The following is an 18,202-nucleotide window of genomic DNA, read 5'->3' as shown; positions in this document are numbered from 1 at the left end:
GGTGGTGGAGAGAGTGTGAGTTATGGTGGCTTTCGGTAGACCAACTACCAAATGTGTACTATTAATATCTGTGTGTGGACTCATTTTATACTCAGCTGGGGGAGGGGACGGCAGGACCAAAAGGAGGGACAAACCCTAGTGGCTCCTCAATTTTCACTTTTAGTGATTGGCTGGTTCCTGCTGGAAACTTCGCATTATTTTAAAAGAATTGAATGGGGAAAATTGTACGTGAGATCTGCATGATATTAAGGGTGACATTCCCTACAAAGAAACACGACAGACTGTCATAGCTCCAGGCACCTAATTTAATTTCCTTTGGGAGTTAAACCTTAGAAGCTTAGATTGAACAAACAGGCCCTGTTCTTTGTATATTTCAGACCTGGAGCTGAGAATGTTAACAGATCCTATCAACAGGACACTGGAGATAGACAGCCGCGATGCATCAGCTCCTGGATGCTCTCACGAGGAACAGACACGCCGTTGTGATGCAACTGTGGGAAAAGCCTGTGCAGTTCTGGGACTTGGGACTCTCGAAGCTCCCTGGGTCCCCATGGAGCTGCCTGGCTCTGCCACAAATAATAATAAGAAGGGTTATGAGAATGACAGCAGTAAGGATAACACCGCCAGCAGCAGAAGCACCAGTGCCTCCTCCATGTGCCAGGCACAGGGCTAAGTGCTTCACTGGTATCATCTTAGGGCCACCCTGTGAGGAAGGTAACCATCATTTCCACTCTGCAGACGAGCGGGTGTCGAGACAAGACAAGTCTGGACTTTAGAAGAGCAGTGACCTGAACTCATGGTGGTAGAAGATGCTCTTTTTCTGTCTGGGAAGGGCACCTCAATTCTAGAAGCCTCGTATACTCAAAGCTGACATCTCTTCTCTGCTGGGGGAGGTGGAAGTGACTCTGGCTTCAACCCAATGGCCTGGAAAACCAGCGACACATCTCCTGGCCACCTGCTCAGCTCAAGAGGGCTGGAACCCTGGGCGTCACAGACATGCAGCTGTTCAAAACCAGGTTGGCCAAGTGGAAAGGAAGGCAAACCATGCCCCGATATAGTTTCCAATGGGGCAGATTTCCAGGTCAGCTTGGTAAACGTGCACATGAGGCGACAGTTGCTCCAGTCCAGAAAACAGCAGTAGAAATAATACTACTAATGAGACCGCACTCACTGATGCTCATGATCACCAAGAACTGGGCATAAGAGGCTTACGTCTGTGCACAAACAGCCCTTGGAGGGAGAAGATGCTCCAGTGAGCGGGGAAGCCCCCCAAGCAATCTGAGAAGAAACTCCCTGGGGAGGATTTTGAAAACCTGGAGATACTAGGCACCATCCAGACCTTCTGAATCTGAGTAGCTAGGTCAAGGGATCTGCATTTTAAAAAGGCAACCCCTCCCTGCAGAAGATCCTGGTGGAGGGTACCCTGGGGAAACACACTCACAGGGGCAGTGGGTCTAGGCACAGGTTTAACCAACAGGGATGAGTTAGTGGCTGCAGCTCTCCCACTAGCTCTGACTGGTAGAGCTGTGAGGCGGGCAGTGGCTCCCTGCCCCCCACTCCCAGCCTCCACCTTTGATCAAGGAGGGGACTTGGAACACAGGCCAGCAACTTACTCCAAGGTGCTCACACCCAGTGCCTTAGGATAGCCTGGCTGGCGGATGAAGACGGAGGATCGTCAACAATCTTCCCAATTCCCCAGGCCCTGGCAAGTTCCAGAAGGAACCTGAAAAGTGATCTTTCATCATGCCTGCCCTGGGCAGGCCTGGCGGTGGGGCAGGCAGGGGCCCAGCCACTGCAGATCTGATTCAAATGTCTGCGGTCAGTGATATTTCTGAGTCTGCAAACAGCACTGACAATGCCCACTCCTTCCCCTCGGTGTGACAATCCTCACTTTGTCTGGGGCCTTGTTTGCTCTTCGTGTTGACACGTTGTTCTTGCTTCCCAACAAGTTTGGCTTTCTTTTTCCCTCCCTTTCCTTCTCTCAGGGAAGGAAATGTGTTGTTTACAGGGTAGGGCCTGCCAAGGAGCTGCTCTGGCACCCATGATGGCAGGGAGGAGGCAGGGACTAGGAAGCCATCCAGTCTGCGTCCCCCCAACACCAACAGGCCGGACAAAAGCTAGACAACGGCCTGGAGCACCCCCCCCCAACCCCAGGCTCAGGGGCAGAGGTGCGGGTGCGGCAGGTACCACTGCAGCAGCCACACAATGAGGCTGCATTCATTTCCTGTTCTCGGTGGGTGGCGAGGGGTTGGCTGAGGTGGCCAGGAGCGGGCTCAGACTTCTCTTGCTCTGGCTGGCAGCTGGTGAGGGCACGACAGGCCCTCTCAGTCCTCTCCTGTACCTCCCCAGGCACAGTGCTGGGATTGAAGCCCTATGGCTGTACCTGTGACAACGAGGACCCTCGGACAGCCAAGCAAAGGTCTTCTGGGATTCCACATTCACTAGTGGAAGGAGAAATAGCAGAGGAAAGCAAGAGGAGCTGCGCAGGGCCAAGGCCAGGGTTCACCAAGTGTCTTCCACACAATGTCCAAATGGGTGCATGGGACAGGAGAAGGCTGAGGCTTGTCCACAGGGTGCGGGGGTGAGTCAGCCACTGGGCGAGGACCAGAGCCCGGCAGTGACTCCCCAGATCTGGCCTGGAGAAGTGAAGCCCACTTGAACAGCTGTTGGGCGTCTTCTCCCAAGCCCCAGGCCTCCCATCAAGGCTGGCAGAGAATGGCTGGGAAAGGGGGGCCACCTGGGTGAGCCGTCAGACACCACACAGCTGAGAAAGCATTGCAGGGCTTAAAAAAAATATTCTCATATTTGGTGATGTGACCTCTGAGTGACCTCTGGGGCCGACTTCTCCCCCTTCAGATCAATCTTGGCTGGGGACGGATGAACGACTCAGCTCTGGGCCAGGCTCCCGCTCAGAGACTAACAGCCCAGTGTTGACAGACTCAAGGGAGAGAGGCTTGTTAAAGCCACTGGGTTGAGGAATGCTGGGGGAAGGTGTGTGCGGGAGCAGACGCTGGCAGGCCTCCCCAGGTCCAAAGACCCTCCTGTACTCCTCTGGAGCTGGCTGACAGCCTTCACCATCTCAGCAGAGATAAAAACAGCCAAGGGTAGGGCGGAAGGAGGAGTCTGGTGTCAACCTCCGGAAACTGAAGAGCCTAAGGAGTTGGAGGATTCCTGCCTCTCCAGTTCCTCCAGGAAGCGGGGAGTGTCCCCTGTACTCACTCTGGGGTGGCAGGCAGCCCTGCCTTTCTGTGCGCCAGGCCTTGACGTTCCTGGGGCTGGAGAGATGGGGCGGGGGGGCGGACCTGGAGAAAGGGGGCAGCCTCAAGGCAGGTGCAGGCCCAGGAGCTGGTGGGTGTGGGGGCCTGTCTGGGGCTACTCCAGAAACCCCGGAAAGGGCCCAGATTCCCTCACTTTCTGCCTTTTTCTCTCAGGCTCTCCTTTGTCATCCTCTCCCATGAGGGGTGTCTCTGCCATGCCACTTCCCCAAGAGATAACAGGCCTGGGCTGGAGGCCAGAACAAGGTGCCAAGGCTGGGAGCGAGGGCTTCCAAGGCTGTTGAAGGCTGATGCAAGAAAAGTCATCCTAGCCCCTCCCAATTCATCTGGGACCAACGGAGAGTGTTCCAGCAGCCAAGAGAACAGAAGTCTGGGTTTCTTCAGTCCTGGGGCTGCTGCATTCAGTTCCTTCCTGCCTCCCTGCCCCCCACAGGCCTGGGCACACAGGCCAGAGAGACATCCTGGAATCCAGAAGCATGAGGGAGAGGTTCCCATAGGAGGTGAAGGAAGTCTCTCTGCTGGGGTCTCCCTCTAGAAGGGTCCAGTGTCTTTCCTGGGCTAGTGGATTGGGCCTTCACTGGTGACCTGGAGCCTGACCCCAGACCTCCAGGAGGTCCTCAGACTCCCAGCGAGACAGGCGGCCCCAGGGGGAGACTGAGAGGCCCACAAGTAATTACAAGCCCAGGTTCCCACAAGCCAGGGAGCTGCCTGTGACCACAGTGGCAAGACCCTAGAGAGGAAGGCGGGCTGATGCTGGCAGTCAGATGCAGAAAGTGCTGACTGCTTTGGGGGTGGGGAGATGAGGAGGGCTGGGCTGGGGGCAGGGGCAGAGGGTTTCCCAAGGCTCCTTGGACAGGGCCTGAGAAACCCCTGGGTGAATTAGGGTGCGTGCTTGGGGAGTGGGCCCCAGCCAGCCTTCCCGGGAGCTCCCCTGTGAGCTGGCCCCCGTGGTGGACCACACTAATGAGCCCATAACACAGGCCTTTGATTAAGCAGCTCTCAGCACAGCAACTTTATTGAAACATGCCGAGGCCAGCGGCTGGTTCCCACCGCTCCGGTTCCCCGGGCAACAGCGCCTGGGAGGGGACCATGTGCTGGGAGTCAGCGGGGCGAGTGCTCGAGCTGGCTGAGGGGCTGCCAGGGAGGCGTGGGGGAGCAGAGCTGGAAGGAAACCCCAGCAGCTAGGGGATCAGGGGCTTGGGAACCAGGGTTGGGCCCAGACCTTTGAGGGGACTGAGGATCAATGGGACATGTGCTGAGCCCTCTGGAGGCCCAGGTCACCAGGCTGCTGAGAACTGCAGATGCTGACCCCTACCCCGACTCCAGGCAGGAAGATGTTCCAGGAGGGATGGCGGGGCTCCAAGGACAGGTTCAGAGTAGAGCACGTCAAAGGCAACTGGGTGGCACTTATTCTCAAGTTGGAGAGGCTCTAGTTCCTACTTTCCCAAGAAAAAGTGCTTAACCTTCAATACGCAAAGCACTGAGGACACTTCTGCTGAGACCTGTCAACACACTGTCACCTGCTGGAAATGATGACCTCTGACCTGTCAGGGCTGGGGTCTCCTGCATGGTCCACCCCCCACTCCTTCCCAGCTCTGTGCCGCCCCCGCCCCTGCTCTCCACAAGCAACCTGGAGGCCTGGGACATGCTGGGGGTGGGAGGAGGCCCCTTCCACTTGTTCCAGGCTAATTTCAAATGCTAGAGTTCAGAGCTTTTGCTAAGGTAACAACCAACACCACATGGACAGAAATCTAATGTTACCAAGTGGGACTTTTAAAATGTATTTATAACTTTATGGTTCAAAGTAATTTTGTTATGAAACAATGTAATAACAACAGTGGAAAAAGGCAAGATAATTTATGGAACACAATATCCCTAAAGCACTGGCTTCCATTTCTACCCTCAGCTTAGTCTTGGGAGTCTGGTTGGTATCCTTTGTTTGCTGTTTGTTTTAATTAAGGGTTAGTATTTTGGTGGGGAGGGGGAGGGAGGAGCTGGCCTGAGGAGGAGACACACACACACAAACTAAAAGCATGCCTACATTAATGGTAAATACACTTCACAGACCGCCCCCAGACTGGCCTAAACCCACTTCCTCTCTACTGTAATCCCCCTGCCCACTGCTGCCCCCCACTGCCCAGGATACACCACAGACAAGGCAGAGTCATCTTTTACACTAGGGTCAGATTCCCTTTCTGAGAGAGGTAAGGTGGCGTGTTCCTTCTCCCATGCCCCCAACAGACAAAAAAGGATGTTGTTCCTCTACTACATCTGGGAGTGGGTTGGACCAGGCCAAGTACCCGTTAGAGACCTGGGCAGGGTGGGGATTGGAAGGAGGCCTGTGGCTGTCAGGTCTGGGCACCCTGCTTGGCAATGGCTCGAGGCTGTGCCCCAGCCAGAAGAGCAAAGGAAGGACAAAGTATTCTGGAAAAAGCCAGCAGGTTTGCACTGAGAAGCTGGGTGTCCGTCAGGAACACAGGAGAACCATTAGATGAGAGGGGGCAGGCTTGGTCTGCCGAGACCTGCCCATCACAGCCCATTGCCCGGTCCAGGTTCAGATGCCTACTTTCTAGGTATTCTGGTGGGCTTCCCCATATAGTGGACAGTGGCTTCCACACTCCCTCCCACCCTGCTGCACCCCTCATTTCCTGTACCTTGGTTTACCTGAGATGCAGAAAGTCGCACATCCCTCAAAACTGAATTTCCATGGCAAACAGAATTATCCACAGCCAGAGCCTGGAAGGTTACTGTTCCTGTCTCGCGGGACAGGCAGAGGCCAGGAAGTGCTCCTAGAGCTGGTGGGCTAGGTGGAAGCATCCACACATCACACGGCATCTCTCCACTGGCCCCTCAGGAAGGCACCCCCGGGAGCTTGCCAAGGGAGGACAGGGAGGTGGTGGGCACAGGAAAGGAGGCAGGCAGAAGAGAAAGAGCCTTCTCACTTGTAACCAGGGTCCGTGAGCTGCGTAAGGGTGCTCCTCGGTGGCAAAGGCGCCTTCTACTCCCGTGGAGACAAAGGTGATGGCCATGTCACCTGTGATACTTTTATATGTAAAGTGCCGTCCGTGCAGGAGCCTGCCCCTGGGGGTGGGAACGTGAGACAGTGAGAGCGGGCCTGGCCAGGGCGCTCGGGGACTGTGGGGGCTACGCTCCCGGGATGGGGTGCCTGGAAAATGCCCTCCTGACTGACCAGCTGCCCACTAACAGGGGACTTAACCAAACATGTTCGTCTCAACACCTCCCAAGAGAAGCCTCTCACGAGTGTTCTACTGTCATCCTTCCGAAGTGTTCAAGGCTGGCAGACACCAGAGCAGCGTTCAGAGAGGCTGCAAGGGGAGAGAGGTCCACCTCTTCCGTGTCCTGGTGAGGAAACTGAGGCCAGAGGGGCCAGGTGGTAACGTGCCCAAGGTCAGGTCCAGAGCTAAAAGGGGGATCGTGCCCCTCTTTGTTTGGAGGGTGGGGATGAAGAAGCCCCTAAACAAATTTCCCACACCCCTGGGTGATGGCACAGGGCCCTCACAGCACAACCCTGTGTCTGGTCCACCCACTCCCAGGCCTCTCGTGAGATTTAAATGGTTACCAAGTCCACATCTTTAAAAAAAGCTGAAGCCAAGTAGGGTCACTCTGAGAGAGCCACAGAAGTTATTGTTAACCCCTAGTCTGGAAATAACACCTGGGGGAAGGGTGGGCAGGGGCAACTTGTGGGGACAGAGATGCCAGTCAGCAAAGGAAGCAAAACCTGCTCCTGGCTTCCTCAGGCTGCCTCAGATTAACCCTTCATCAGCCTAAAGGCCCTGAGCCTGGGCCGGAGAGGGAGCTGGGGGAGGAAGTGGTTGGGGTCCTTGGGGAGGTGTGGGGGTTGTACAGGGCCCCGGCCAGCCACTGGTCACTGGCTGTCTTTGCCCTGTTGGGCCAGGCTGGTTTCCACCCAAGCTCTTTCCCCAGGCTCTGGGATAGTGGGGATGGTCCCAGCAAGTACAACCCCCTTCTTCCCTGTCACTGTTGTCCGGGTTTACAGTTATCCTTGCTGTAAAATTGAGGGTGGAACCCCCAGGGCTCTGGAGGAAGCCAGCTGCACAGGTTCCCCCAGGGCAGCATCCTCATGCAGGAAGCTGCATTCTGGCCCTGGGGCTGGGTTTCTAGCAATGTGGATGGCAGCAGAAGGGACACAGTCTGGGCTTCTGAGTCCCTCAAGGAGTGTGCGGGCCACAGGGTGTAGAGAACTGAATGTTTTGCTGGAAAAACAGCAAAGCAGGAGAAAACAGAGCCCCACCCGTTAGAGCCCCTGCCCTACCACCCCAGTGCTACCAGGGACCCTGCCACTGGGCTGGTGGGATGGCAGGGGGGCGGTCTGAGACACCCTAGGTTACTGGACCTTTGTAAGGGAGCAGGGCTGGGGGAACACTTCTCTGCACAAAGGAGAGCTCTTCAGTGCAATGGGGGCTACTGGTGGGCTTGGGGGCCACAGGCCCGCCCACAGGCCCACCCACAGGCCCAGGCTGGAGCTGCCTGACTAGCTCTCCTCCCCGCCAGGGTCCTAGACTCCGCCAAGGCATGGGGGGCCAAGCACAGGCCTGGTAGCTCCTTGAAGCCAAGCTGTGCTCTGTGGCACTCACCTGAGGCAGAGAGGGATGAGGGCTCCTGACTCCTGGTTGAATTTCAGATGGACGCTCTCCAGCTGCCGCGTACGGATCAGCTCGTGGGGAATGATGGCCGTGGAGCTGTCGCTTTCCAGGCTGTCTTTGCGGCTCCTGCAAAGCAAGCACAGGAACAGGTTCAGCACAAGGTGAAAACCGCAGGGCAGAGCAGGACAGGAGGCTCCCAGGCTGGGCTCCTGTGCAACGACAAGGATAGTGACTGATGATAAAGATAACAACAGCCACCATTTACTCAGCCCGCATTTGCCAAGTGCCAGCTGCTGTGCGAAGCACCCCTCACATGGTGGGCACAGCGCCTCTGTGAGGTGGGCACGATTTTTACAGCCCTTTAACAGATAAGGAGTCTGGGATCAAGAAAGTGATGTAACTTGTCCAGGTTGCACAGCGGGGGCTGTGGAGCTGGGATCTGGTCGCAGGTGAGTCTAGTTCTGAAACCTCATCTTTGGCCAACACACTGTAGAAAAGCTATGTCACAGTGGCTTGTTCTTCCCTCAGATGGCAGCAGGGGTCTCTGGGAGCCCTTCTTCTGCTGCCCTGGAGCCCCAGACCCCAAGTTCTCCAATGCTGGGGTGCCAAAGTTTCAGGAGACTCGGCTCTGAAAGCTTCCTTCCAGCTGACCCTGAAAAGGCTGTGACATCAGAGCAGGCTCAGAGCATGCACACTCCTGCTGGCGGCCCATAGCTACAGTGACATACACACCCTTCATCCAACAGGAAATGACACAGGCCTCACCAAAGGGTGGAGAGCAAGGCTCGCAGGATTCAGATCTGAGATCCTGGCTGGGCAGCGGGGCCAGCCGCCACCCTACTCGGCAATGAGGCCCCAGCAGTGCGGTACCAGATTCCTCCTGACTGTGGCTTCCGCCACGGCACGTTGCCACTGCTGCCTCACACCCCTTCCTGTCCTGCTTCCCACCCACAGCTTGCTCCACAGCTGGGCCACAGGGCCCCTTTGCAATCTAAGATTCATTCTTTCAAATTCAGCTGCCCCCAATGATGACCTCGCAAATCTGCCCCAGCCGGAAGTGAGGGTTAGCCACTGATCTCATTCAAAAGACTAGATCCCGGTTTGGACTGTGAATTTCAAAATAATTACTCAAGTGTCCAATCAAAATACTGGGTGATGGGCTTCCCTGGTGGCGCAGTGGATAAGAATCCGCCTGCCAACGCAGAGGACATGGGTTCAACCCCTGGTCTGGAAAGATTCCACATGCCAAGGAGCAACTAGGCCCGTGTGCCACAACTGAGCCGTCAAGCCACAACTATTGAAGCCCATGTGCCTAGAGCCTGTGCTCTGCAACAAGAGAAGCCACCACAATGAGAAACCTGTGCAACACAACCAGAGAGTAGCCCCAGCAACTAGAGAAAGCCCACATGCAACAACGAAGAGCCGGCACAGCCAAAAATGAATAAACATAATAAGTAAATACTGGGGGAGAAGCTTTAGTTATTTATCATTCAAGCGGCAGAAGCCATCCAGGATGTCTGGGTTTGATAACCTCCTTATACACTGGAGGGCTGAGGGCTGCAGCCTGTGGCCCAAAAGGCACCCCGACACTCAGAGAGCAGCTCCCCAGAGGGAGGAGGTGAGGTCTGTAGGCAAGATGGAGGGTGACATGGGGCAGCACGGGGCCCCACTGAGGCAGCGACTTATAAGCCCACAGTAACAGGGACCATTCCCACCAGCTGCATGGATCCACCCCCAGATGTGACTGCTCTTTCACAAAGTAGTCTCTTCCTCTGGGCTCCCAAAGCCAACTCTGAGTTGCCCTTTGCCCTAGCACCTCCTTTGACAAGCCCTTTCAGGAGACCTGTGAAGAAGACAAAACATGCTGGCCAAGCCGGTCACAGAATTTCAGGGCTGGGAGGAAACTCTGAGGGTGTTTAATCTACCTCTTTCCTTTAAGAAAGAGACCCAGTAAAGCATCCAAGGTCAGAGAGCTGGGCTGTGGCAGGCCAGCATGGGAGCCTCGGACCTCTGACCAGCTCTCTTCCCCTGAAGCCCTGGCCACTACGCCTCCCTTCGGAGGAAGGCAACACCAAACACCAGCCTCGGGGCTTGGACAAGAGCAGGACTCAGGAAAGGCAGCAGCCCTCTTTGGTGAGCCCTTACTCTGCTCCAGAGTAGGACCCTACACCAGGTAAATTTTTCTGTGGTTAACCCTTCTTGTACAGGTAAGGAAACTGTGGCTCAGACAGGAGAGGGGATAAGCCTATAGTCAGAGTTTAAGAGGAAGAACCAGGGTGTGACTCTCACCATCACTTCCCTGTGTCACCTCTGAGACACATCACCCACCACCAGGCTCCTAGCCCAGCTGCCAGATGGGGCCAGGCAGCAGGCCTCTCTGACACAGGCAAAAATGCGGATGAATAGCAACTGGGGGGTGGGGGCAGCGGGCTGGGAGAGCAGAATCAACAGCACACAGGGCTAGAGACGTCTCAAGCTGGAGGGAAAAATAAATTGTTGAAAGTCAGCTAAAGTCACCTTGGTAACTGCTACAACACACTCACCCGGAACGAGGACATCAAACCCAAGTGCAAACAGCTTTAAAGAAATGGAAAAGAACTTAATCATCTGAAGAATTAATGTGACAAGTGCCCACATTTACACCTCCCACCAACCTTCAATCATTTGAAAACGTACTTTAATCTTTAAAGAGAAAAAAAAAAATTGCAAAATGCAAGATCTGCAGTCCTGGAGCTTGGGTATTTCCGGCCTGCTGCTTCAATGGAAACAGGGCAGATACACACACACACACACACACACACACACACACACACGCACACACACATGCACGCACACATGCAGGAGCCCAGCTTTTTGCTGATTTGTTTTTTCTGGACATCGATGCAGAAGCATGAATTATTTGTGTGGGCTGGGTGAGGTATTAAATCTGCAGCCGACACAGGTTTGCAATGTTTTGCACGGTTGTCAGCTTAATCTTAGTCATAAAAAAATAAGTAGTGTGCTCGCCAGCGTGGCCTAATTTTTCAGCTGGGCTGTTTTCTCCCTGAGTTCCTAGTGGAGGGGAAGGCAGAGCTTCGGGGTTGGAGGGGAGAACTGCTCCCAGGGAAGGCGTGGTGGCCGGCAACCTCCAGGGGCTGCTGGGGAGATGGAGCCAGGTGATGAAGTATGCTCAGGGAGGCAGAGTGGCTAATAAACACAGGTTTGGGGTTCAAGTCCCATATGACCTTGGGCAAATAACTTAACTTCTCTCTAAGCTTTACTATCTTCTTGGTGGGAAGAATAATAATACGCTTTCCTTATAAGGATTAAATGAGATGACTTAGGTGAAGCATCAAACAGTGCCTGGGATGTAGTAGGTACTCAAAATGTATCTGGAAGGCATTACCAGGATGTTAGCGGGCTGCCTCTAGAAGTCTATCTGCTCCTCATGCAGGAATGTTGATAGCTTAATAGAGACTTATTTGCCTTTACCCTGGGCCCAGAATCCAAGTGCCTCTAGCCAAGTCAGTCCCCCTTTCTGAGCAAAGGTCCTTACCCTTGGCTTGGGAGGGGGACTTCTGAGATGGGGCAGCAGTCACTGTGGGCCCTGGTCAACCACTGGTATTCTGGGAAGGCCCAACTACAGGTCAACAAAATCCCTTGAGGCCTTTGTTCTGCTGAGGGATGTGCTGGCAGGGCTCCCTTCCTGCGCAATGAGCACAATGAGCCTTCCTGCAATTCTCATCCACTGGTCCTCAAGTCAGCCAGAAGTAGGTTAATTCATCCTCCACGACAGCCTTGTACATCCCCGAGGCCGCTCCCACAGCCCAACAAGAGTTTCTCTTCCAGGATTTGTGGCCCCAACTTTCAACGATATTCTTTGCTGTTGTTATTGTGGTTTTCAACTATATTCTTAAGATAAGGTCCTAAATCATCCATCCATCCAAGTAACTCTCCCTTGCATTCACTCTAGCTTGTCAAACTCTAGTGTCATGTCCAGAAGTGAAGTACCATGTGTGGAAATACAGTACGTGGTTTAACCAGCGCAGATCACAGAGGGACTGTGAGCTTTCTTGCTTGGGATACTTTATTTCTATTAAAACTGTCATCACATTGTCCATTCTTTGTAACCTCGTCATAGCTACCAACTTATACCGCACTCCCTCTGTCAACAAATCCCCCTCAGGCTTTCTCCCATGGACTCAGCTTAAACCTCTTCTTCCCCCGCCTGTGTGTACTCTAGATGATTTGGAGCTTGAAACAGAACTCTGCTGTTACTCAGCTAGGGTTTTGAGCGGTCCGGATATTTCTGAAACCTGGCTCTGGCACACATCATATTGGCGTTTCCCCCGACTTCACGTCACTGACAAAACTGATAAACTTGCCATCCATGTTCTCACCCCAGGCTTTGATTAAACAGTGAACAGGACAGGGCCAGGCAGACAGGCTGACAGACTGACATCATTACTCTTCGGGTATGCGCATCCAACCGGTTGTAATCAACCCAACCATTCCACTGCTACGTCGTCCCTCACCCTCCTGGATGGTCTGTAGACATTTCTGTGTCTTGCCAACGATGATGTCAGAAGACACTCTCCAAATGTCTTGCTTACCCCCACCTATATGAGGTCTATAGCACTTCCTTTATCTACCAGGTAGAAATAGGTTAAGTGTTTCTAAAAAGGCAGTGAGGAAGGTCCGGCAGGCCTGACTCTCTGTGAAAGCAAGCCTCACTGTTTTTCCTTAGGGAGTGTTCACAGCCTACTCACTGAACAATCTAGCCCTGAGTTTTCCCTGTGAGTTGACACTAAGCTCGCTAGTCTAGAGAGTGAAAGATGCTTTTCGCATCTTGGAACTTCTGAGTGCTTTCAGTCTGCCAACACCTCTCTCCCATTCCCTCAGAGATTACTGACACCAGCTTTCTGAATCTCATCTGCCAATTGGACTGGTATTCTGGGGTGCAATACATGTGGACCAGGAGACTGGAAATCATGGCTTCGATCCTCTTTTATCAATGCCTTTGTGATTCTTCCTAGTCTGATAACCATTCTATTTGAGATGGAAGCTAACAGAAGTAGAGTAAATTTTTGCTGCCTCTCTGTCTCTGATTAACATCGCTCTGTCCAAACAACAGGACCTAGGTTTTCTTCTTCTCATTCTAAACAGAAGTATAAAAAATAGTCCTGTTTGCTGATCATAGCACTTTTTTTGCAAGACTTAGCTCTTCTTGAGTTTCAGCTTTTCTTGTTGGTCTAACATACTTCTAGCTTTTGTTCAAATTCTTCCAAAATATTCTGAGTTACATAAAGACTTCTCTACATATCTGTACTGGTCCCCAGAGATATTACACCTCCTTTCAGTTTTCAGGGGACTATCCACAATAATAATAAAAGGTACCAACTATGAAGTCATTTCCTACTCCAGCGGATCTTCCAGACCCAGGGATAGAACCCATGTCTGCTGCACCTCCTGCATCGGCAGGCGGGTTCTTTACCACCGTACTGCCTGGGAAGCGCAACTATGAAGCCAGGCCCTATGCTAACCCTGTATATATCTGTTCCTTTCCTTCCTGTAACAACCCTACTGTTGCTGTTCAGTCACCAAGTCACGTCTGACTCTTTGTGACCCCATGGACTGCAGCACACCAGCCTTCCCTGTCCTTCACCATCTTCCGGAGCTTGCTCAAACTCGTGTCCATAGCGTTGGTGATGCCATCCAACCATCTCATCCTCTGTCGCCCCCTTCTCCTCCTCCCCTCAGTCCTTCCCAGCATCAGGACCACAATAACAGAAAACTAGTCAAAATGACCACATGGGTCACAGTCCTACATAACTCAATGAAGCTTTGAGCCAACCCATGCAGGGCCACCCAAGATGGACAGGTCACGATGGAGAGTTCTGACAAAACGTGGTCCACTAGAGAAGAGAATGGCAAACCACTTCAGTATCCTTGCCTTGAGAACCTCATGAACCGTATAACAACCTTATAAATAGGTATTATTTTTCCCATTTTATAGACGAAGAAACGGAAACCCAGATACTTAAATAACTAGACCCAAATCGCACAATGAGGTAATAAAGGGCTGAGACAAAACCCCTAGGTCTTCCTGATGCCAGCAAACATATAACCACAATATTTATTCTTAAGAGCCTCCCATCCCTTTGAGTGGTCTTTCCTTCTGGGGTTTCCAAGGCCACGAAGACACATCTATTTTTTTCCCCTGAACTCTTAAAAAGAATTGCTTCCTAGAAACCACAGCAGGGCTTCCCAAAGGGCATTCGATGGAATTTTAATTTAAGACACACTTTTAGAAAAGCAGATGTGGCAAGGGCTGGATGCAGCACACTGTGTCTCAGATGAGAGGTTCACAAAATGCTGGCATTTCGAGGAATCTGAGGAGGACTATGGAGGGCAAACCAACCAGTTTCACTTTGTGTAAGCCAGTATCTTCCAAGCTTAGCCACAGAAATCCCTCCTCACTCAATCCCCAACAAAGTCCCTTACAAGGTTGTAGGGACCCTCCCTCTGGGGACCACTGACCAAGCAGTGTTTTGACAGGGCCCAGGGTTTTCCCTCCTAAACCCTGCTCTGCCTAAGTACTTTGTCCCAAGGACCTGTCACGCCCATGGTGCCGGCCTCTCTGCCAGTCAGTCAGGGGCACGTGAGGCACTCCATCAACTCCTTCACCCCACGGCAAGATGCTCTCAGGAGGCCTGTCAGACAGCTATCCAACGCTCACCTTGAGCTCTTGGCCTGATGCTGGGGAAGCTGAAGTTCCTCTGAGTGAGCAGGGATTACCAATTCTGTGCCAGTTCTGTGATTTCTACCTGGAATATGTGATTCTTTGCACTACGCAGGGTAAGCTGTAACAGCTCCTACAATATCACTTCTTTGACTTTCCTCAATACCTCTAATGTACTTTCCACTTCCCGTTATTCCCTTTTTGGGCTATAGCCATTGACTTCCTGCTACGGAAGATGAGCCTTTAGCTCACTTTCATCTCATACTCCCTCCTTCCCAAGATAACTGTGCCGTAAGTTTGTTTGGATCAGTATTAAGCGTTGATGTTATTATACAATACTAATGCTATTTACAACTGAGCTTCCCTGGTAGTTCAGCTGGTAAACAAGCTGCGTGCAATGTGGGAGACCTGAGTCCTGTCCCTGGGTTGGGAAGATCCCCTGGAGAAGGGAACAGCTACCCACTCCAGTATTCTTGCTTGGAGAAGTCCATGGACAGAGAAGCCTGGCAGGCTACAGTCCATGGGGTTGAAGAGTCAGACACGACTGAGCAACTTTCACTTTCACTTCACTTTCATGGAGTATATACTATGATTACTTTTCCTTTTTAGCATAATTTTCTATTTTTCTTGTATTTAATAACTGTATTGTTTTCTATGAATTTCAATAATTCAATCCTAAACTAACTACCAATGGCCTGCAGATTGTCCCAAGACTTTCAAATAGAGCAAATATTTATCAATTTTATCTTTTTAAAGACATTTCTCCAGAGGATCCTTCCAAATGACTCCAGTCTGAACTCACTGCCCTCCATTCTTGCTACGTAGGTGTCCTCACGGGATCACCCTTCACCTTCACGCTGGCAATTCCTCTCCCCTCTTTCTCATGGGGGATCCCGTTTCTTATTTCCTGAGTATTTTCTTCACTCATTTGATGGAGCATATCTTCTAGCAGATTTCACTTTATTTTTCAGTGTGCTTCTCTATGATCTGTCACCTTCAGGAGTTTGCAGGCAAACTAACATCAACTTTACTCTGCACTGGTTCGGAGACTTCTGTGGCCTTCTTTCCAGTTATTTTTTCCTGAGGAGGGGCAGACACCTCCTCTACTTTTATCCTCTTTTACAGGCAGCACCTAGTGGTGATGAGGCCTGGATCTGGATTCAAAAAACCCAAAGTTCAAATTTTGGGTCTGAACCTTCTTAATCTTGGCTCATTGACCCAGGATAAGTTATAAAATCTAGCTAAGCCTCTGTGTTCTAGTTTGTAAAATGGAGACAAAAGTAATCCACAATATAGGGCCTGGCAGATGGTGATACTTAGTAAAAATGCCTGCTTGGCCACAGAACCTGTCCAACCCAGGATCCTTCCTGTACTGGGAACACTGAGCAATGGCTTACGGGATGGCTCAGAGGCACGCCTCAGTAATTCAGCAACTGATCTCAATCTTCCCATTTCTTTCTTTTTTACCACCTGTCTATATAACACATTCTATATTTACACTTCCCACTGTATAAGGGGACTTTTTATATATCCTAACACGCCTTCTCCTTCCAACGGCAGGCGAGACTCCTTGTTTCTAGCGCTGCACAGATCGCAGTACATGCTTCTGGTCACCCTACCCACACTTCACAGGTTGACAGAACCGTAGCCATGTTTCCTCTGCACTCTGCTCTCAACAGATTGAAAAGTCTTAATTTTTCCATGTTAGCCTAAGGGTGTTGGTCATATTCTATCAATGGCAGCAAGTGTAGAAAGGAGAGGAGCCCAGCCACCGTGACTCCTTTTAGCCACAATCCCAGTCCTGTGACAGTGATGACGTCTGCACTGGCTATGCGACTTGAGGCCTTCTCCTTGGGGACGCCAGGCAACAGGAACCAAGGCACCCGGCTTGGCAACGATTCAAAAGTGAAGTGGGTTTGGCCTGCTGAGCCCAGTCCAACCTCTGGCTTCTGCCCACTGGCCTGGGAGATTGTTCCTTTTGCTTTCAGATTGCTGACTAAAGCGCTGAAAAGCACTTGCAGGTCTCCCTTCAGGGCAGGACTGGGACGGGTGTGGGTGGGAGTGAGGGCCCAGCTTAACTCCACAGGTGCTGTTACCGCTGAGTCCAGACAAATTCTCTGATGAGGATGACACAGGGGTACAAGGCCAACACCAACAGCCAAATGACAAAATGCAGTATTTTCACTATGAACATCCCAAGGAGAAAAATGTGATGATAGAAGAGTGGGATGGAGTGTAGGTGAAGAAATCAGAGTGAGGAAGCATCATGTTAAGGTTGGTGGATCCCTCCATCAACTACTAACTCCTCCGGGCACCCGGGACCTCCACCCTGCAGCCCCGTGGTCTGACTCGGGTCGGGGACGAGGACCCCTGCGCTCCTGAATGAGCCAGCTCCAGTTAGAGCCCTTGGCTTTCTGTTTCCTGAGACACTGAGTCATTTCCTCTCTCTAGCTCTCACCTTTGAGCCTTCCTTTTCCCTTCCCTGGAGAAGTGACTCACTGCTCAAGTGTTGGGTGACACTGAGGATCAAGGATGGGTGATAAAAATACTCCTGACTGTGCAACTCGAGGAGGAGGAGATGCAGCGTGGACTGAGAATTTCGACGTGCTGGCCATGAACTCTGAGGCTGGGGCATTAACAATGGCCCCAGCTTCACCTCTTTGGGGAAGTGGACAGAGAATGGAGTTCAAACAGAAATTCACCCAGGCAGGAGCACTTTGGAGCCCTCGTTCTGCCCTTTCAAATGTGTATTTCTGAGAAGGGCACGTAAAGGCAAGCGCTCAGCAAGACAACAGTGGCTCACAAGAGCCTGGGCCCTTCCCCTCGTCAGCCCTGTGGGGCCTGGCAGGGGCCCTGAGAACAGGGCTGTTTCTTTTTCTTTTGGGTTTTCTCTCCAGTGAAAACAACCGTACTTCCCCAGTGTGGGAGGGGTGAGGGGAGCCAACGTGACACGTGGGCTCCTGGCGGGCCACTGTGCTGACACGATGGAGCCCCCGGAGCAGGGTTATCCAGGCCTGCCCTGTGTGCGGGAAGTGACGTCAACAGCCCAGCTATTTTCCCAGATGGAAACTCACCTTCCTTCACCCAATTCACTGGATGCAAACGAGATATTGTCTTCTTCTAATTAATCTTCATGGGCCTCATAGGCTGAACAAAACAAAACACATGCGTGCTAAGTCGCTTCAGTCATGTCTGACTCTTTGCGACCCTATGGACTGTAGCCCACCAGGCTCCTCTGTCCATGGGATTCTCCAGGCAAGAAACTGGAGTGGGTTGCCATTTCCTTCTCCAGGGGATCTTCCCACCCAGGGATCAAACCTGCGTCTCTTACATCTCCTGCATTGGCATTGGTAGGCAGGTTCTTTACCACTAGCGCCACCTGGGAAGCCTGAAAACAAAACACAGTTTTCTTTAAAGAATGACTCCTTGGCCAGGTCACAAGCTCTTCAAGACAGGGACTGAGGCAGTAGGGACCCCCTCTTCAAACGGCCAAACAGATGGGAGCGGAGACACTCATTAAAGTGGAGAGAAACGCACGTTGTGTTCTGGGGCATGCTGGGGGGAAGGTACAGCTGACAATG

The 18,202-nt window shown here is 52.2% G+C and overlaps 1 protein-coding gene across 1 annotated transcript in view; it reads right to left on the bottom strand.

The window, feature by feature from the left end:
* Positions 1–283: 283 nt before the first annotated feature.
* Positions 284–18,202, bottom strand: part of SUFU (SUFU negative regulator of hedgehog signaling) — a gene marked incomplete in the record, with an annotated part of 139,474 nt that continues 121,555 nt past the window's right edge. Inside the window, 3 exon segments of the mRNA NM_001098083.2 lie at positions 284–566; positions 6,218–6,356; positions 7,892–8,026. Coding sequence (NP_001091552.1) covers positions 408–566; positions 6,218–6,356; positions 7,892–8,026 — 433 coding nt within the window.

The sequence above is a fragment of the Bos taurus genome, chromosome 26, assembly GCF_002263795.3.
Source record: "Bos taurus isolate L1 Dominette 01449 registration number 42190680 breed Hereford chromosome 26, ARS-UCD2.0, whole genome shotgun sequence".
Taxonomy (NCBI): Eukaryota; Metazoa; Chordata; class Mammalia; order Artiodactyla; family Bovidae; genus Bos; species Bos taurus.
Note: the sequence above shows the minus strand (reverse complement) of the source record. Positions and strands in the feature narration are given on the sequence as shown.